This window comes from Aristolochia californica, unplaced genomic scaffold (genome assembly GCF_029961685.1).
Source record: "Aristolochia californica isolate CCGP_79_NKW_82.1479 unplaced genomic scaffold, dmAriCali1.0.hap1 SCAF_4, whole genome shotgun sequence".
Taxonomy (NCBI): domain Eukaryota; kingdom Viridiplantae; phylum Streptophyta; class Magnoliopsida; order Piperales; family Aristolochiaceae; genus Aristolochia; species Aristolochia californica.
Genome location: NW_027182103.1, coordinates 33,651 through 55,154, shown reverse-complemented (window position 1 = coordinate 55,154; position 21,504 = coordinate 33,651). Strand labels below are relative to the sequence as shown.

The following is a 21,504-nucleotide window of genomic DNA, read 5'->3' as shown; positions in this document are numbered from 1 at the left end:
AAGTGGGCCAAAGTCAAGTTGACCAGACCCGAGTTGACTAAGTCAGAGTTGACCCATACCAAATTGACTCTAGTTAACCCAAGTGAGTCAGAAGCAAAAGCAGCTAACCCGAGTGGATCATTGGTTCGCTTGGCTAACTTGGCCCGGACCGGGTCTCGGTTAGAACAAGCACGGTTCGGATCGGCGGATTAAAAATTCGTTTGCTAGATTAAAATCAACACCAATCAACACCTATGTTAGTATTTTGATTCAAGTCATCGTCTTACCCGTGGCGCTGGCTCCCAAACAATGAGGGACAACAGTAAACCAGAGAGCATAGCGGGTGATGAATTGGGGAGAACCAAAAATAGACGATGAAGGAATTTATAAAATCGGTAGAGTCATCGTCCTCTTGAAGCAGCAACCAAGTTGGCGATGAAGACGAGCCAGAGGAGTTTCCGAAAACCAACAAAGGAGATATCTCCCGGGTAATCAGTAGCAAATCTTCCCGGACTCCATGGATAGCTGGATAAATGAGATGAATACACTCGGTACGGAAAGGCCAACAATGGAGCAGCACAAAAAGATCGATCTCAGTATCTGAAAACTTCTTAAGCCACTAAAGGAGACTGCCATGGACTTTCCAAACAAAGATAAATCCTGAGAAAACTTTCAAAACAGAGGAAGATAAATCCAATAGAGATATATTGAAGAAGAAAACAAAAATTTCCCTAATAGGAAATAAATCACCTATTTTGGAAAAAAATATGACAGTGCAGGACTAGCTGTTTTAGCTGCAGCCTGCTGTGGTTGTGATATGATGATAATGGAACTCAAGAAAGTTTTCGAATGAAGATGCCAACCAGTAGTATGGGAACGTCCAAAAAAAATTATACGGGTTCCAAAATATAACTGAAACGGATACGATGATGATCTTCCAGTCATGGAGATAAGCTTCCACTAAAGCCATCATGTGGATAAAATGATAGCCAACAAGCAATTCCAGATCTATGGAACGAAGGTAGAGCTAGCAAGACCATGACACGAGATTCTAAAGCCAAAAATTTGTTGAAGTTTAGAAAAAAATCTCAGATGGTTTGGAAGCATTCGGACCAATCAGAATTTGACACCATTGCCATTGATTGGAGTCTCAGGCTGTTTTTGCGCCTGATAATTCAGTCTACGAAAATTTGTTAGAGAAGCTTCTAAAGAACATCATCATACCTGGTAACATGTTGAATCTACGAAGAAAGCATTGGATTATTGGGCTTGCAAAAACACCAGGGACAATATCACTTCCACAAAGCTCAAACGTGTGCTTTGAAGGAGTTGAAGAATTCTTACTAAAGCCTGTTCGGATATCGGGCGGGAAGAGATTTCAACCTCGTCTTGCAAGATCACCCAATTCAAGAAGCTAAAGTTGCGCCTACAATGCCCGAGGCATAGAGGGATAATCCATGGGGCCCCAATGACAACAATAACATTCATCAAACCTGCCGGATTTTAGCATAGCTGACTGTTTTTACACCAACAAGCCACAATCAACTAGCTAACCTGCTATGCATGTGAGGGCATCCAAAATATTAAATATCATAATCAAAGTCTCAGCAACAATGAAAAATATAAAGCATCAATATGAGCAAAGAAAATAAATAATGGTTTCTAGAATCCTTAAAAACATAGTTATAAGTCCTGAAAATCAATGCTCTTATACCATGTTAATTTTCAAAACTCCATGGATTTAGTTCATGGAGAGAAAAAAAGACACCCATTGAAAGAAAACAAGAGAAATAAGAGATTATAAACTTATGTCCTAACCTTTCTTTTGAAACTCAATTTGTAGATTAATGACACTATAATATTATAATTATGCCCCTATAAATTAACCTATTTACATCATTGTCATCTTTATGAGATAACTCTTTATTTATCATCATGCCATCACTACATGGGTTTGTGGGCCTTCTCCTTAATTTATGGGCCTTGTGTCCATATATGGGCCTTTCTTTATCATATGAGTTTTAGCCTATCTTCTAACACACTTGGGTGTGTGAGATTTCCTTGGTCGTATGGGTTTGGGCCCATCTTCATAGAGGATGGATAAGTTTATTTATTTATTTATTAAATCTTTTCAATTGTTCACTTGGACTTGGTGTATTACCTTTTCACAACCTAATTTCAAATCATTATTATATGAAAAATAATCAATTTCACAATGAACACACTCCGTTTATAGTACTTCACAACCTAGACTAAGGTTACTATATCCACTCTTAGGGTGTTTGGACCTTGGAATTAAATCCATTGTATAAATTTCCAAATGATACTACATCTTAAAGCTTGTGACCAATTTACATTGCTATAGACACAAGAACTTACGCAAATCAATTAACCACACCATCCAACTTATAACTCTTGTCTAACCAAGACTTACAACACACTTTGCTCACCGAGTTAAACACACGTTTGGAATTTCCACAATAATAAATAACGTTTGAAAGCCTAGATCCTCAAAGGGACTTTAGTAGGTAATTAGGTTCTCTGACCAAGACCAACACTTGGGATCTCAATATTCAACTTTGCTCTCCAACCTAGACCAACACTTGGGATATCAATATTCGACTAGGCTCACCAGCCTAGACCCATACTTGGGATTCTTACATTAACAATCTAAACTTAATAGCTTAAACCCACACTTGGGATTTTCAACACCACAACAACAGCAAGAAGTCTTCCTTTGTGAAGTGCATTAAGGAAAGTCTTTTGTCTATAAAATGCATGAAGAAACAAAAGCAAAGATTGTTTCACAATACAAGCATATATAAAAATTACACCAATCATGTGAGCCCATTTTTTTGGAAGCAACTCAATTAGTCCTTAATCTACTCAATACTCTAACTTGTAATATTCACAATTCTCAAGCTCGAAGCATTCACTAAACAAAAATAAGATGGGAAATCTTACAATCAAAGCAGGGAACCTTGGAGACAAAATTCGAGAACTTCCAAGTGATACCTTACAAACATTAGAGTTTCGTTTATATAGACATCAAAATTTCCAGACTAAGAAAATAAAAACATTGGATTGGAATTCATCATACAAAAAGAAACATGTGTTCTCGATTATTGAGAGTACTACTTGAGGATGTGACATGTCCTCCACCGTTGAGAGCATTTTTGAAAGTATTTTAGATCAAATTTGATCTTATCTACTTTAAGACAAGGCATCTTTATCTCTTTTCTGTTGAAGATAAAATATTTTTCCTTTTTTTAACCAATGTTGGCCAATTATCAATAGCTCTAATGCAGCGTTATTGAATTGTGAGTTGGTGTGATGTGCTAAGAATTTTTTTTTTTTTGTGTATAGTGAATTTTTTGTTGTTGTTTTCCCCACAGTTTGGGTAAGCCGACAGTATACTCCCCATGGTGTTTGGCTTTCTTTTCACGGAGTACCTTTCAGGGATCCAACCATAATTGTTATTACCTTTGTCCAGACTTGGTAAGAAATTAATGGTATCATAGTTTTGATGAGCCATTTTCTACAAGATAATTATTGTTTTTTAGTCTTTGATTGGACTTTTGTGAATAACCACATGTTCGCCACATGTTTCCCTAGCGTTCGCCGTGTTTGCACCACGTGTTCGCCACCCACACTTTCGCTACTCTTTCTCCACACGTGTGCCAGACTTGCTTTACATTGTTACCACGCGATCGGCACATGTTCGCCACTCAAGTGCAACGCTAGCGGCACGCGTATGCCACACATGGACATTGACTGATACATTACGTCCTTAGCGATAAGTTACGATATACGATATATCGGCGACATATCGGGTATGAAAATTAGAAAGTATCGGTCGTTATGTATCTAAAGTAGACCGTTACGAATCTCATATCAGTCGTTACAAACCCTTTTATAACGATGTAATGGATGTTACGAAGTCGTTGTAACAATATTGTAATGGGTTTTTTGGTTCGTAACGGTTTATAATCTTTGTGAGTTCCATTTGATTTGACCCAGTTAGCTCTGTTTGAGTCAAGTTGACCTGGTTGGTTATGCCTATCACATGCAACACATTTTTGTCTTTTTGATTCCTAAAAAAATATTTAACCTGAGCTACACCCTTATTTGACCCGATCTGTTCCTATCAGCCATGTAACGACAACTAACCTGACCGAGTCACGATTGAGTTAGCTTGATCCGTACCTCTGCCTAAATTGTTGAGAATCTCATAAAAATAATCAATGCCAATATTTTCTAATTTTGTCATGTTATGATCTTAAGGTTAAGTGTTTGGTTTTTGTATTTTGGGTAGTATTGGTTTAGTAGGTAGCAGAAATCCAAATATTTAACCCAGGATCATAACATGTTATTATCTAATTATTCTCGAATTAGTCCATTCAATGGTTTCAAATCTCTTGGTGAGAGAGAAAAAAAATCAGTTAAGGCCCTGTTAGTGCCAAAATGTATTTCACATATGCTAGGTAAAATGTAAAAAAACCCGTAAGTGCCCTTTATAAGTCTAGAGGGAAAATTACAAATGTAATTCGCTTTCCCCCGTTTTAGGCCATAGGGAAAGTGAATTCACTTTCCTTCCCTCAACTACATCGGGCCGTGGGAGGGCTGTCTTGAAATGTAGGAGAAAAAAAAATTTCGGTTCCTCTTTCTGTTGCGACCTTCGGCGACTTCAATAGCTCCCTCTGCAATCTCTCACCGGCGCTCGCTGACTCTCTTCCTCTCGCCGTCCCCAGCACCGACGACCTTCGGCGACTTCTCTCCCCCCTCTGCAACCTCTCCGGCTCGATTCGAAAGAAAGGTAAACCCCTTCTTCCTTGAAATCGATGGTTATTCTTCTTATTTTGTTTCTGAATCTTTCCTCTGCTTCTCATTTTAATTTTCGGCTCCATTTTCGGAATCGTTCCTCTGCCTCTGCAACTTCTCTCACTCGATTTGACAGAAATTAGGGTTCGTTCTTCTTGCCGCATTTCTGGCCGTCTTTTGGTTCGTCTTGGTTTCGTGGTTACATTTGATATTCTTGCCGCATTTATTTTGAAACTACCTTCCGCCTCTCCTCGCTGTCGTCCTCTTCCTCTTCCTCACCGTCACCACTCATTCCCAGCGGCGCCTCATCCTTTATTCCTTATTTCATTATGTTTTCCCTCTTCCACCGTCTCTGGTGACGCCGTCGCCGTCTGGTTGCCATTCCATCGCAAGATGCGAACAACGCTTAATCAAACTCGCCTAGCCTCATTCCCATTGCTTTGTCTGATTATTCAGCTGTTTTTTTTTTCTTCATTTGCTTAAATTTTTTATTAATTTCGTCAGTGAGTGCATCTTTTTTTTTTTTTTTTTACATTTTAAATATTTCCTCGAGTCTCCATCGCCGTCTGGTTTAGGATTCCAGTTTTCAAAATATTGTCAACCCAATTCTGCATTCCTCCAGCAGTGTGAGGAAGGAGATCAAAGTGATGGGTTCTTATTTGTTGATTTTCATAGCTTTCTCCTTCTGTATATTTATCTTGGAGAGGCTCAAATGAAACCATTTGTTTATCAATAGTGGTGCAAACACTAGTGTCATTGTGGATGATAGAACTTGGAATGGAGCCTTATCTTTTCAGAACTTGACTGTCAGTTTCCCAAGGTTTGTTGCATCAATTGCTTCTGCCAATGGAATCTCGATGTGTGGAGATTCATATAAAACTGCTAGAATGTTTGGCTGTGTCTATTGGAGAGTTGACAAGAATGTCCTTTTGTTTCGTATTGGCAGTAGTTTAATCTCATAGTATATTATATTTTTGCTATATAGCTATCTCAACATTTACTTATTGTAATCACTCAACTTTACCGTTGATCAAATTACTAATTGATTAAATCGAGCTCTGCTTTGTTTTTTAAAACATTTATGCCGTCGGATTTATTTGGGCTTACTCTGTTAAGAAACTTATGGAAAGCAGCTTGCATACTCGTTAAAAGTAGCTTTCGGATGCATTATATAGGTGTTTCTTTTAGGCTTACTCTCTTGAGCAAGTTTGTGGTTTTCACCTGTTATGTCCTTCCTTTTTAAGAGTTTTTGGAACTTATGGAATGCAAATTGCAATTTACTTGTTCAAAGTAATCTTCAGATGACAAGTCATTCGTCATCTTGGACTATGCGGGGGCAAGGGGAGAGACACTGCCATGTTAGCATGAAATCCCCATCTTTCAATAAAAGATTTCACTCAACAAGGAGTTTAGGGAGATTGCCATGTCCTATTTTTTTTCAAATCCCCTTTTCATAAGGAGAGGAAGTGCTGTGGAATTGCCATCGAGAGATCAAATGAATGAGAGGTGAGTTGTTTATAAATCACTCATCCTCTTTTCCTATAATCTATATATAAATTCATAGATAGATGGTAAAGCCAACCCGGACATCTACGGTTCATAGTTTGGTCGGGTTCAAAGTTAGTTTCACTTGGAAGGAGACTAAAAAGGTCTTTCAAGTTTCGACTGAGCGGTAAAGCTCAGTTCTTCATTTCTCAAGAAGCGAATAACTGAGCTTCAACATCAATGTTTTAGGGATTTGATGTAAATTATTTTACTTTCTTGTCATCCAGTAGTCTTATCGATTGTCATTTCAGTATTCTTTGTTGCTTGCTGATTGCTCCACTGCAGTATTTTTTTGGATTTCCACTTTAAGTCATTTGATTTTTTTTTTTTTGAAATGATGCTGATTTTTATTAAGACAAAAGCTCAATAGAGCAAATTACAAAGTAGGGAATCCTTTCCATACAATTAGAGATTGTTGGGAAGTTTTGATATTTGCCAATTTATCAGCCAGAGAGTTGGCTGATATAGGAATGAGATTCCAATTGCAATGCAAAGAAGATACAATGTCAACAATATTGTCAGTGATGGGCCAGTGGCGCCAAGGGGGGAGGTTGTCTTTGGAACACCAACTAATAACCGTCTTCGAGTCACCTTCAATGATTAACTTGCCATGGAGATGATCTCTGAAGATTTGGAGGCCGAACAACAGAGCACTAACTTCAACAGTATTAGAATCGACAATGCCCACCGGACCCGCATAAGAAAGAATGGGGTCTCCATTGTGACCTCTGAGTATACCACCTACTCCTGCTGGACCAGAACATCCAATAGCACTACCATCAAAATTCGGCTTTATGCAGTCATTGGGGGGAGGATCCCAAATAACCATTCTAGGAGCTCTGTTAGGGCCAGACATGTGAGCGATCAAATTCCAATTTTCCCCGAAGGGAAACCCCTAAAAGAGTGGCAAAATCCTTCTTTGTATGAAGCCAACTCGAGATGAGGCCGACGACATGAGAAGCCGTGTTGGCTGGGGTACTAGCTTTGAAATTGAATCTTCGGTTGTTCCGCTCGAGCCAAATGCACCATGGAACATGTGCAAGATTGGCTGAAAGAATTAATATGCCCAGCCGAGGAAGGAGAATCCCTCGAACCATCTCAAAGGTGCCAAAGAGGTCCTGATGTAGCTCCAGCTGGAGTCTGATTTTCTGAAATATCTTCATCCAAACTTGCCACAAAAATCCACAGTGTAAGAGGACATGCTGGACTATCTCTTCACACTCACCATATAGGGGACAAGAAAGATCGGGGGCAGTGAAGCCTCTTCTGTGAAGGTTGTCTGAAGTAAGAATCTGTTCTCTGATGGCTGACCACACGAAGAACTTGATTTTGCTTGGCGCTGAGAGTTTCCAAGCCAGATTTGCCTTGTGCTCATGAGTACTATAGTCTTGCTTTCTGATATGAGAGTAAGCTGAAGTGACAGTGAATCGACCATGATTACTGGGCTTCCAAATCATCTTATCAATTGAGTGCTCCCGAATAATAGTACTGCTGAGTTTAGTAAGGAGAGAACAAAAAGCCAACGATTCCTCATCTGTTAATCCCCGACGAAACTGAAGACTCCACGAGTGATCACTCCATGAATCAGCCACAGAGCAAGAGAGGTTGTTTGCCACCCTATGCAGCCCCAGAAAGTCCTCTGAGAGAGATCAGGGGCCACACTATTAGTCCGACCAGAAGAGAAGGGTCCTTCCGTTGCCCGTGTGAAATGCGGTAGCATCTCTGAATACTGGAAGGAGATTGAAAATTGATTTCCATATCGGGGATAGGAGGCGAGCAGTGCCACCCTCTCTCCACCATGCACCCGAAACTGAAGGTAGATTTTTTAATCAATATTTTTGTGCGAGAATATTAAAATTTAAATCTGTTTGTCTTATCAATTTAATTCTTCTTATGCATATAGAAACTTTGATTTGTTCCTTTTAGAAGCTGAACATGGCGAAAAGCAGCTTAATTTTTATTTTTATTCTTTTTTTATGAAAATATAGTTCGTTTTTCTTTGAGTAAAAATGGTGTATATTTCAAAAGAGAGGGGAAAAAGTACAATACTTGGCTAAAAAGGACCTTCCTCCACAACAAGATGTTGGAGGGAAACACCTTCTTTAGCCTGAATATCTGCTAGATGATTAGCAGATCTAGGAATGTATTTCCAATTACATTGCAATTGAGAAGCATAACTATCACTCCTACCAATTGAAGCATCTTTCTCACAATAAACTGGCGCTCCAAGTATCTATCTATGAGATTCATCATTAAAAACAAGGTCTCATCCAAAAGTTCAAACTTGTAGTGGACCTCAATTAGCCAATCGATCAAAATGGTCCTCATCTTTTCATTTATGTCAGATTGCTGTGACATATAGTTTGGACTGACGCAGCAGGCTAAAGTAGGTGTTTTCCTTCAATATCTTGTTGTGAAGGAAGGCCTTGTACAGTAAGGTATTTTTTTTTTTTTTTAGTAATACATTCACACCATTCTCTCAAAAAAATTGCAATTGAGAAGATAAATTACATTTATCCTCAAAAGGACCCCAATGCCGCCAAGGAGCTTTAGAGGACTTCTCACACCAATTGATAACAACTTTTGAATCACCTTCAATGCAAAGAGGGCACACTGGCCGTTGCCTGAAAAGTTTTAAAGCATTATACAACCTAGAAAGCTCTGTAGCAGTTGAGTCGGATGCTCCAATCGGCCCAGCATAGGAAAAAAGATCTCCATTTTTTGTTATGGATGACCCCACCAAAACCGGTAGGCCTAGGGTAGTCAAAAGTGCTTCCTTCAAAATTTAATTTGAAATGTCCCATCGGAGGTGGGGACCATATTTCCATAACCGGGGGGCGGGATGGGTAAGACATTTCAGCTACAAGTCGCCAATTTCCACGTAAGTTGGAGCCCTTTAAATTTTGAAACTCTTTTCGCATGAATTTCCATGAGGAAACTTGTCCCATAATTCTATTAATCAGAATTTTCCTCGGGAGAGATTTTCTGTTAAGTTTTCGGTTATTTCTTTCTTTCCATAAGGCCCAAATGATATGACCAATGTAGCATGAGATAAGTAATTTCCCGAGCTTAGGAAGCTGTGCGTTGGTAATAGTGAGGATTGCCAACCATGGTCACCCCCCTTGGCGTCATTAGGATATGTTTAATGAATTTTGTAATTTAATTTCTGGCTTAAATTGTATATGGAAACACATTCCACGTTTTGCTAATCACTTAGCAGACTCTCAGGCTAAGGCGGGTGTGTCTCTCCAACACTTTGTTGTGGAGTGGGGCTCCCAAAGTTAGGTTTGTATTCTTCCATTGTTTATCAATATACGCACTTTCGTAAAAAAAAAGTAAGGATTACGGATGACAAATTTTGAGAAGGGCAATATTGCAGACCAATTGTGTTAATTAGTTTGGTCCAAACAGTGTGGGCATAGTTGCAGTGTAACAAAGTGTGGTCGGCAGTTTCTGGAGTGGTTTGGCAGAAGGGGCATAGGGGATCTAGAATAGTAGTTCCTTGGCAGATTAACGAATCGGGTGTGAGAATTTTGTTACGGCATGCGCTCCAAATAAAAAACTTTGCTCGAGGAGGCGCGAATAAGGACCATGCAATGGCTGCGGGATGGCTGGATTGAGGGAAGAGTAAAAAGTTGTAAGCTGAAGCAGTAGAGAACGTACCTTGTCGGCAGGGTGTCCAGATGAGGGAGTTAGGTACATTTCTGAATCGTACCGATGATAGGCTAGTGATAAGGTCAGAAGCTTTCAAAACTTCTGCATTTGACAATGCTCTCCGAAGGTTTAAGTTCCACTCGCCAGAATTTGTCCTTTGGGCAGAGATGGTCACATCTTTGTTTCTTGCCAAAGAAAAGATTTGATAGTGGCTGATATTGAAACTGCTTGGGCCTACCCACCAATCTGCCTAGAATTTTGTCTGACTTCCCGTACCAGAGTAGCACTTGATTGCATTTTTGAATACTGGCAATATTTTTGCAATCTTTTTCCACACGGGAGATAACTTATTATATCTTCCACCCTCTGTCCACCAACCAGAGATTTTGTTTGCTTTCGCAGTGACAATGGCCCGCCATATCAGAGCAGGTTGCATATTAAATTGCCAGATCCATTTTAGTAATAATGTGGAATTAGTTGCTGCAGTATCCTGTATCCCAAGGCCACCCATTACAATCGGTTTACATACGTCAGCTCATTTCACGAGGCTGTAATTTTTTTCCCCATTTGGTCCACCCCACAAAAACCTCCTCTTAATGAATTCAATTCTGTTTCGAATTGAGGTAGGACAACAATACTAGGAGAGAAAGTAAGAAGGAATACTGTGGAGGCAAGATCTGACAAGGACAAACTTACCTGCTTTGGACAAAAATCTTCCTCTTCAGGAAGCCAGCCTGCCTTCAAGACGCTGAATGACGGGGTGCCAGACACTTTTAGAGGGTAGAACAAGTGACAGTGGAAGTCCCAAATATGTACAAGGGGGGATGCAATTTTACATCCCAAATAACTTGCCATAGAATTTAAAACCGAGGTGTCAATATTGAACCCAAAATGGATGATTTTGACCAACTAACCTTTTGTCCAGAGGAAAATATAGTTCGTTTGCCGTTACATAAATGTACTTTGCTACATCGATTAAGTATTGATTTGAAGTCTCTAAATTTGAATGTGCAATGCTCTTAAGTACTTTTTGGAATTAATTGTTAAAACTTAAAACATGCATGAACAATTGTTTTCGGGACAAAAGGTTTAAAAAGGTGACATCTTGCAACACTTATTCAAAGTTTTCATTTGTTATTTTACTAATAATTTACTGTTAGTTGTAAAATTTTGATTATGTGTGTGGCCAGGTTGCAATATACATCCTTGAATGGCTTTTGCACAAGCTGCCAAGCGCCCAATTGCGGTTTTGCTCAAACGTACAAATGCTTATAGGCAGTTTGGGCATAGTTACTCTGCTGGAGCTTTTATAGGGCAACAAGCCCCTGAAGGGAGAGACTCACGTAATTATTTCTGCTGTAGTCATTGTCAGAGCCCTTCTGGAGGTCTTTTGTTATTGAGAAGGTTTAGTAGTGAACTGCCTGCTACACAGCAGGTGAATCTTATCAAGCAATTGAGAGAAAGAACAAGTGCTCCCATGAAAGATGTCAAAGCTGCTCTAGTTGCTTGCAAGTGGGATATAGGTTAGTCCCTAGTGCTTCTTCTTAGGAGTGATATGCTATTCTTCTTCTTGCAGACTGAACTACCAATGCCTAATATAGGTTTTATCTATTTTTTGTTTGTTTGATGGATTGTGTAACCTTGTATCTGACTGCATGCCCATGCAGAGGAGGCTCAAAAGGATTTGAGAAAAAGAGGGGTGGTTCTGGCATCAAAAAAGTTCTCAAGAACTGCTGCGGAAGGTTTTCTTGCATTGGCTCAAAATGAGAAAAAGGCTGCTGTCATTGAACTTAACTGTGAGACTGATTTTGTTGCAAGAAATGAAGTTTTTCAATACTTGGTCAGTAGAAGAGGCAATCGTGTTTTCATCTCATACTAGCTTGTTAAAAGATATGAAGGACCTTGAGTTGCATTAAAATGTTCTGTCTTTAATCTCCAACTATTATGGTGAGGGATATGCATGTAATTTGTTACTTTTGATCTATTTAAATAAGTGTAAGGGGGAGGATTAAGGCATTCACTCATTACCCTAATCCTCTTACTCTTTCTCAAATGTTTCTCCCCCTTCTCAAACAAGTCGACCTTTCTTCTCCCTCTTTCTTTCTCTCTCTTCTTCTCTTCTTCTCTTCTTCCCTCTTTTTACCTCAAAAAACAACATGTTATCAGAGCAGTGATATCAAGATTTCATTTGAATGTTTCTCTCCTTGCTCGGTTTCACAAGATGCTTTGGTGAATTTGGTTGCAGTAGCCTAGTTTGAAAACGAGGTAAGTATTTGTTTTCAGAATTGTTGCTGAACTTTTGATTCTCCCTTGAAGCCTAGAAGATGTGTTTTTGTGCCTTCTTTTTTTTTTAGTAAAAGGTGTGAATGTTATTAAAAGAGTGAAGAGTACAATACCTGGCTAAAAAGGACCTCCCTCCACAACAAGGTGTTTTTTATGCTTTCTTCATGCATAGATTCCCTATGCTGTCACTTTACATGATCCAACATATTTATTCATGAAAACCATGAGTTGTTGTATATCTCATGCACCTTGTTGCTGTTTTCTCTTCATAAGCTGACTCATTTAGATGCTAAGTTGATGTAATTTATGGTGATTTTTTTTTTTTTGAAATAGTGCTGAGTTATATTAAATGGCTCAAAAGAGCAAGATTACAAGGAAGGGAAACCATCCCAAACTATGAGAGATTGTTGGGAGGTTCCAAATTTAGCTAACCTATCAGCCGAAGAATTGGCTGACTTAGGAATATGATTCCAAGTACAAGAAATGGAAGATATAATATCTGCAATAGATGAATGAATTGGCCAATGCCGCCAGGGGGGGGGGGGGGGGGTGAATTAGAGCACCAACTAATGACCACTTTAGAGTCCCCCTTAATCAACAACTTCCCTTGAAATCGATCTTTGAAAATCTTCAACACAAAATGAAGAGCATTCACCTCCACAGTGGTAGAATCTGCAATGCCCACATGCCCAACATAGGATAGAATAGTCTCTCCACTACGATTCTTGAACCTCCACCCACCCCGCACCAGCCTCTTGGGCCTCCCAAAGCACTACCTTCAAAATTCAGCTTAATGCAGTTACTAGGGGGAGGCTCCCACTCAGTCATGATCGGAATCCTCTAGGGACCCGCCATGTGTGCCAGAAGACACTAATTTTAACGAAGGGTGACCCCGGCCTGAGGAGCAAATTAATTCCTGGTGTGGAGCCATTTGGAAACCATACCTACAACGCAAGTGACCGTATTATCCATATTGCTGAACTTGGAATTGAATCTCTGATTATTTTTTTCGAGCCAAAGACAACAAGAGATGTGAGCAAGGGGTATGCAAAGAGCAAAATCTTGCCAATTTTAGGGAGGCGAGTCCCAAACACCATTTGAAAAGTGCCAAATAGATCCTGATGGAGGCTCACTTAAATACCGATTTTCTGGAACACTGCCATCCAAACTCTCATGAAAAGCCACAATATAGAAGAACATGCTGTATACTCCTCACAAATGTCACATAGGGGGCAGGTAGCATTCGGGGCAGTGAAACCTCTGCTGTGAAGATTGTCCGCCGTGAGGATTTGCTCTCTTATGGCTGTCCAAATAAAGAATTTTATTTTGTTAGGCGTTGAAAGTCTCCAGGCGAGATTCGCCTTGTGCTCTGGCTGACTGGGGACAACTTCCCTGAGGTGGGAATAGGCTGAAGCGACTGTGAATGTATCACTGATGCTAGGCTTCCAAATCAGCTTATCTGGCACTCGCTCCCAGAGGATGGTATTATTGAGATTGGAAAGAAGCGAGCAAAAGGCTACAACTTCATCATCATTCAAACTCCGGCGAAAGAGAAGACTCCAAGAAAGATTATTCCAAGATTTTGCTACCGAGCATGAAAGGTCCATAACAATCCAGTACAACCCTGGGTATTCCTCAGAGAGGGGGCGGGAACCACACCACTCGTCAGCCTAGAATAAAAGTTCTCCCATTTTTTGGGTAGAAAGAGATCACGGCCTTGAAGGTTGGAAGTAGCTTATAAACGGATTTCCAAATTGGGGATAGACGACCAAAAGTGCCTGCCTCTCTCCACCAATGCCCTGGAATCTGAAGATAGTAGTACACCATTTTTCTCCACAAATTTTTATGGTTGGCAATAAGGGTCCAAATCCACTTAAGCAGGAGGGCATTGTTCATATCCTTTGTAGGTCGAATGCCTAGCCCACTTGTATCTGGAGGCAGACAAATCTCCTTCCAACTTACCAAATGATATCTGAATGTGTCTTCTGAACCTCTCCATAGGAAGTGAAAACGAATAACATCTATCTTTGAGCACACAAAGGCTGGACACTTAATAAAAGATAGGAGATAATTTGGCAGGCCAACCAAGCTAAACTTTAACAGAGTGAGTCGACCCGTTGTGGATAGGAGCTTGCCCCGCCAAGTTGTAAATCGCTTCTCAAATTTCTCGATAAGGGGATACCAAAGCCTAGACGTGGGACGAGAATCAAAGTGGGGGAGACCTTAATATGTAGCTGGCGTATTCTCCAGAGAGTATCCCAGGAAGTCAGCCATATCTCTGAGCTCAACTCCATCAATATAATCTCCCAAGAGAGTGGTTTTCCTCCAATTTATATTCTGACCCGAAGCCAACTCGAATAGACCAAGAACAACTTTAAACTTCTTGATTTGATCCATGGTGCCCACACCGAAGCAAATGGTGTCATCCGCAAACTGAAGAATCGGAATGTCAAATGCCGCTATATCCGTTGTGGGGAGTAGCCACCCAAATCCCTTGGCCGAATAAAATAGAGAGGAGAGATATTCTGCCACCACATTGAAAAGCATAGGGGACAGAGGGTCCCCATGACGAATGCCCCAAGTGCCTTTAAAATAACCACACACTATACCATTCCGAAGCACCGAGTAGCTGGTCTGATGCAGCTTTGAATCTAGAATCTCCACTTAGCACCAAAACCCATTCCTTCCAAACAAATATCAAGAAGCTTCCAATTGACTTTGTCAAATGTCTTTTCGAAATATAGCTTGAGAACAAATCTGGGGAGCTTCTAGGTCTTGAAATGATGCAAAAGCTCATGACAAGCCATGGCAGAATCCAGGATGTTCCTTCCTTCGATGAAGACACTCTGCCCCTGGTGGATAGCAATCAGAAGAACCGCTCGAAGACGATTGGCAAGAAGACTTGCAATAATTTTATAGGTGCTAGTGGTAAGGTTGATAGGCCAGAATTTTGAAGGAAGCTTTGCCCCTACTTTTTTGGGAATAAGGGCGATGAATGAAGCCCCTATACTCTTGAAAGCAATGCCTCAGTGGTAGAACGAGTAGACCATGTGAGCTATGTCTTCACCGATGAGGGGCCAGTATTGGCGGTAAAATTCCCCATTGAATCCGTCCGGGCCCGGAGCATGGTCCAACAGGAGCCGCTATTAGGGTTTTATCATCTTAATCCGAGGAACTTCTCGAGTTGCAGCCCGAGAGGTTAGAGATAAACACTTGTAAGTGTGCGATTTCTCTTGTAAACTATTTAATCTTCATAGTGGTTTACTGCAGCGGCGGAAGACAGGACGTAGTCTCACCTTGAGGCGAACTTGTATAAATCTTGTTGTTTGTTTTCGTGTTTGATTTTCCTTTCTTCCGCGATTATTATTATTGTTCTCGTTAGTTTGGAATTGGGGCATTTAATTCCTAACAAGTGGTATTAGAGCTTTCGTTTGTGATTGAGAGCAATAACTAGTCGAGAAGGATCGACACTAGGGTTCAAGGAGTTTGATGGTATGGATTTTGCGTTCTGGTGGATGCAAATCGATGATTATCTGTACAATAAAAAGCTGCACGCGCCACTTCTGGATATGAAACAAAAAGGTATGAAAGATGATGAGTGGAATCTCCTTGATAAACAAGTGTTGGGAGTAGTCCGGTTAACATTGTCAAAGAACGTTGCACACAACGTATCGTTGGAGAAAACCACAACGGGGATGATGAAGATTCTTTCCGACATGTATGAGAAGACTTCTGCAAATAATAAGGTACATCTCATGAAAAAACTCTTGAATTTAAAAATGACAGAAAATTCATCAGCTGCATTGAATTTGAACGAGTTCACATCCGTTCAAATTAAATTTGATGATGAGGTTTGTGCTTTAATTCTTTTGGTGTCTCTGCCAAATTGTTGGGAGCCTATGAGAGCTGTGGTCAGCAACTCTGTAGGCAATGGGAAGCTGATCTTTGATGATGTTTGGGATGCCACGTCGACATCTAATTCTACCCTAAGTGTCAATACTTGGGGTAGGAACTTCGAGAGGAATTTCAACAAGGGCAATGGTCGAGGGAAGTCAAGGAAAGGTAGAAGCAAGTCCAAATTTGGAAGGAATGTGGAATGCTGGAATTGTAGCAAGTCTGGTCACATAAAGAAAAATTGTAGAGCACCGAAGAAGGATGAAAAGAAAAACGATGCTTCAGATGTGGTGACTTAAGAGGTACAAGATGCTTTACACTTGTCGGTTGGTAGTCCTATTGACCTTTTGGGTGTTAGATTCAGGAGCTTCTTTTCACACCACTACAGATCGTGAGATCATGGAGAATTATGTTGCTGGAGATCACGGGAAGGTGTATCTTGCTGATGGAGAACTTTTGGATATTGTTGGTATTGGTAATGTTCGTTTGAGGATGTCAAACAGGTCAATATGGAAAATTCAGACATGTACCAAAACTGATGCGTAATCTGATCTCATTGGGGTAGCTTGATGATGAAGGTCATATCGTGACTTTTAATGGTGCTACCTGGAAAGTCACAAAGGGATCCATGGTTGTTGCACGGGGAGTTAAAATTGGAACTCTTTACATCACTACCAGTTGCAAAGACATGGTTGTTGATGCTGTTATTGATTATGACTAGTGGCATTATAGGCTTGGTCTTATGAGTGAGAAGGGAATGAAAGTGCTTCAATCCAAAGGGAATCTACCAGAGTTGAAAACTGTAAATGACAGTTTGTGTGAAGGCTGTATTTTTGGCAAGCAGAAAAGAGTTAGCTTTTCTAAGGCCAGAAAATTCGTTTGGTGCTGCCCCATCTGGATTTTCCTCCACTATATTTTTTCCTTAGCCTATTTTGCCCATGGAAGATTGACTAAATTATGGCAGTATCTCAAATTAGTCAAGTAAAACAAAAAATATGCAGTGAGTTTAAAACTTGGGGCTTCTCAAGTACTTTTTTGGTATTGTAGTCTGGTGGTCCAAGCATGGTATTATCCTGTCACAAAGAAAATATGTGTTTGACCTACTTAAATACACAGAGAGTTGTGATGTAGCTTTTTTTTTTTTTTTTGAGAGGATGTGTGAATGTATTATAAAAAGAAGAAAAATTACATACCTAGAAGCAAAAAGTCATTTCCTCCACAACAAGATGTTGGAGGGTAACGCCTTTTTTCGCTTGAGCATCGGCTAAGTGATTAGCAGATCTTGGAACATGTTTCCTGCATTGTAAACCAGAAGTTAAATTACAAATTTCATCAAAAATCTCCCAATGACGCCACGGAGGCTTTGATGACTTGGAGCACCAGTTAATAATGACTTGAGAATCCCCTTCAACCAAGAGAGCACCCTCCTTTTTTTGCTTGAAGAGTTTCAATCCGTTGAACAACCCATGTAATTCCGCACAAGTAGAGTCAGAAACTCCAATCGGACCCGCATAAGTGAATAGAAGATTCGCTAGATCATCATGAATTACTCCACCGAACCCAGCTGGCCCCGGACACCCGAGAGCACTTCCATCAAAATTGAGTTTAAAGTGTCCAGGAGGAGGTTTGGTCCATTCAACCATCATAGGAACCTTCGATGGAAAAGACATTTCGCCAAATTTCCCGCATGTTTGTCGCTCTTAAATTATAGAATTCTTTGCGAAGGAGAACCCAAGAGCTAACTTGACCAATGATTTGATCACAAAGAATATTCCAAGGGATAGCTTTCTGATTGAATTTACGATTGTTTCTTTCTTTCCATAAATTCCACGCAATGTGCCCAGCACAACAAGAGATCAAAATTTTCCCCAATTTTGGAAGATGAGAGCTAACCAAAGTTAAGATAGTGTTTTGCAGATCTGGCAAAGGGCAGTATAATAAACCGATTTTGTTCATTAATTCGGTCCAAATCTTATGAGCAAATTTGCAATGTAGAAGCGTGTGATCTGCTGTTTCAAGAGATGTATCGCAAAATGGGCATTATGGATTAGGAGTATTAATGCCTCATCTTTGCAAAGCGTCAGAAGTTAATATTCTCTTACGACATACCGTCCAGATGAAAAACTTAATTCGAGGAGGAATAGGGAGTGACCACGCAAAGGCAGCAGGATGTTCTGTGTGGGGAGGCGGGTATGAAATCATATGATGGTACGTTGAAGCTGTGGAGAACATACCTTGTTTGTTGGGAGTCCAGATGAGTGTATCGGTAGAGCTTTTTAAAGTCACACCAGAAAGCAAATTGACCAGACAGGAGGCTTCAACAGCTTCAGAGTCATTCAACGCTCGCCTGAGATGAAGATTCCAGCCGCCCGAAGACTGCCAATGGTCAGAAATCTTTGAGCTACGAGATCTTGACAGTTGATATAGGCGAGGATGACTTTCCTTTAAACAACTAGACCCTATCCACCAATCTGTCCAGAATAGAGTAACTGTACCGCTCCCTATGTAGCATTTGACGGCATATTTGAAGGTAGGTAAGAGTTTGACAATTTTCTTCCAAATGAGGGATAACTTGTAAATTCTTCCCCCTTCTGTCCACCAGCCATTATCTGTACCAGATTTAATTGCAACCATTTGGCGCCACAGAAGATTAGGGTGCATGTTGAACTTCCAAATCCACTTTAAGAGTAGAGCCTTGTTTGTGGTAGCAATGTCCCGAATCCCGAGGCCCCCCATTACAAGTGGTTTACAAACATCAACCCATTTGACAAGATTAAACTTTTTTTCCCCATTTGGCCCATCCCATAGGAATCTTCTTTTCAAAAATTCAATTCTATCGTGAGTAGATGCTGGACAATGGTACAAAGATAAAAAATAGGAAGGGATTCCATGAAGGCAAGATTTGATTAGAACCAGCTTACCAGCTTTGGATAAAAATTTTCCTTTCCAAGAAGCCAGACGATTCTCAAGCCCCTCAACAACCGGAAACCAGGAGTTTTTCTTAGGCAGGAGCGGAGTCAAAGGTAAGCCCAGATAAGTGCTCGGAACGGACGCTACCTTACAACCCAGATAGTTCGCCATTGAGCTGAGAATAAAGGCTTCAATATTAAATCCAAAAATTGATGTTTTTTCTGAGCTAATCTTTTGACCAAACGTCAATTCAAAGATGTTCAAAATTACTTTCATGTGTTTGATTTGTCTCATGGATCCTTCTCCAAAAAAGATAGAATCATCAGCAAACTGAAGAATGGGAACGTCTTGGTTTGGATAAGAAAAAACAGGACTGAGCCAACCCGAACGTTTAGCAAACCGGATCATAGAGGTAATGTATTCTCCAACGAGAGTAAAAATAAATGGAGAAAGGGGGTCACGTTGTCTTATCCCCCTAGAGGCTTTGAAGTAGCCTCGAGATTTCCCATTTACCAAGGCAGAATAAGAAAGAGAGGAGATACAACTCCTCATCCAGAACTTCCATCTTGTGCCAAAACCCATATGGTCAAAAAGATAGTCCACCAGTTTCCAATCAACCCGATCAAAGGCTTTCTCAAAATCAATTTTCAGAACAAACCTTGGAAGGGAAGATTTTTTGAAAGAATCAAGGAGTTCATGGGCTGTTAGAGAAGAGTCCAGGATGTTTTTGTCTCGGATAAAAGCACTTTGACAAGGATTAATTACCTTGTAAAGGACAACTTTTAGCCGATTAGCCAATAGACGCCCAATAATTTTATATGAACTGGAAGTGAGACTAAATGGGCGAAAATCTTTAGGAACCTCCGAATTAGTTTTTTTAGGAATAAGTGCAATAAAAGATGCGCCGATTCCAGAATGAGTTATTCCCACTTGGTGAAAATTGTGAACGAGGGCGCAAACATCATTTTTTAACAGGTCCCAAAAGCAGTGATAAAACTCACCATTAAAGCCATCTGGTCCGGGGGCTTTATCTTTAGGAAGGCCAAGGACAACCCGTTCAATTTCTTCTGAGGAAAATGGCTTTTCAAGATCAGCAGTGTCTTCAACTGAAATGCGCTCGAAGTCGAGCTGATGGATTTTTGGTCTTCTGAAACAGTCTTCTGAATATAGCTTTGAGAAGTACTTTACCAAAAGGTTAGAAATGGAGGCACTATCCGTTACCACTTGGTCTCCGTTACAGAGAGTAGTGATACGGTTAGTCCTCCTCCTGGCCGAGGCGATGGAATGGAAAAACTTTGTATTTCCATCACCCTCAGCCATCCAACGAAATCTTGAACGTTGTTTCCAACGGACAGATTCAGAACGAAGAAATGTAAGATATTCAGAATTTAAATTATTTCTAACCAGTAAATCAGTAGGAGAGGTTAACCTCTGTTCCTCCAGTAGATCCAGCTCAGAAATGTGGCGGCGAATCAAATCTTTCTGGGAAGCAACAGAAATTCGGTGATTTTTATCCCACATTCTGATCTTTGTCTTGAGGCCTTTGAGTTTTCGAGGGAGGGCCCAGCTCGGGTTCGGATGATTTTCCAATTCGAGCCACCACGTTTTCAACGAAGGGATGAAAGCCTCGGTTAAAAACCAGGTGTTCTCAAACCGAAAGGGAGATCTTTCCCACGTAACTGGCCGAGAGTTGAGTTGGATAGGCCAATGGTCAGATCCTATTTTGTTTAGGACTTGGCCAGAGGCGTTGGGGAAAAGAAGGTTCCATTCTACATTGACAAAAAATCTGTCCAATTTAGACAAAATAGGGGGATTCTGACAATTTGTCTAGGTGAATTTTTTCCCCGAGAGTGAAGCCTCGGAGAGAGCAAGATTATTGATAAAATCAGAAAAAGCTCTCATGGTTGATGAGGTTCGGGAGTCAGGAGGATTTTTGTCAGAGCAAAGTAGAGTCGCATTGAAGTCTTCTCCAATGAGCCAAGGGAGGTCCCATAATTGGACAAGCTGATAGATTTCCTCCCAGAAAGATGCTCGGTCACGGTAACGAGTTGGCCCATATATGCTGGCTAGCGCCCAAGAAGTACCGAGGTTGTCATCCAGGAGCTGAAGACCGATTGAGTATTGCCCTGGAAAGACAGAAATAACATCAAAAGCAGTTGGATCCCAGATGACAATTATGCCACCAGAATGACCAATTGCATCCACATTTGCCCACGCTGGGTTGGTGTCATACCATAAATTACAAACAATTGAGTAATCAAAAGACTGTATCTTAGTTTCAAGAAGAATAGCAATTTTTGGTTTAACATCAAAAAGCGCCGCTCTGATGAGGGCTCGCTTGGCCAGAGAGCCGAGTCCTCTGACATTCCATGATAGAACGATCATGGGGAACGGTGGGTGTTGATATTCCGCGGCAAT

General features: G+C 40.5%; 1 protein-coding gene across 1 annotated transcript in view; it reads left to right on the top strand.

Annotated features, from left to right (window-relative positions):
- The first annotated feature begins 4,557 nt into the window (after window positions 1-4,557).
- Window positions 4,558-21,504, top strand: part of LOC137962843 (elongation factor Ts, mitochondrial) — a 38,992-nt gene continuing 22,045 nt past the window's right edge. The window contains exons 1-3 of the mRNA XM_068809944.1: window positions 4,558-4,795; window positions 11,190-11,522; window positions 11,667-11,839. Of these exons, the coding sequence (XP_068666045.1) occupies window positions 11,210-11,522; window positions 11,667-11,839 (486 nt within the window). The 5' untranslated portion in view covers window positions 4,558-4,795; window positions 11,190-11,209. The remainder of the gene's footprint in view (window positions 4,796-11,189; window positions 11,523-11,666; window positions 11,840-21,504) is intronic.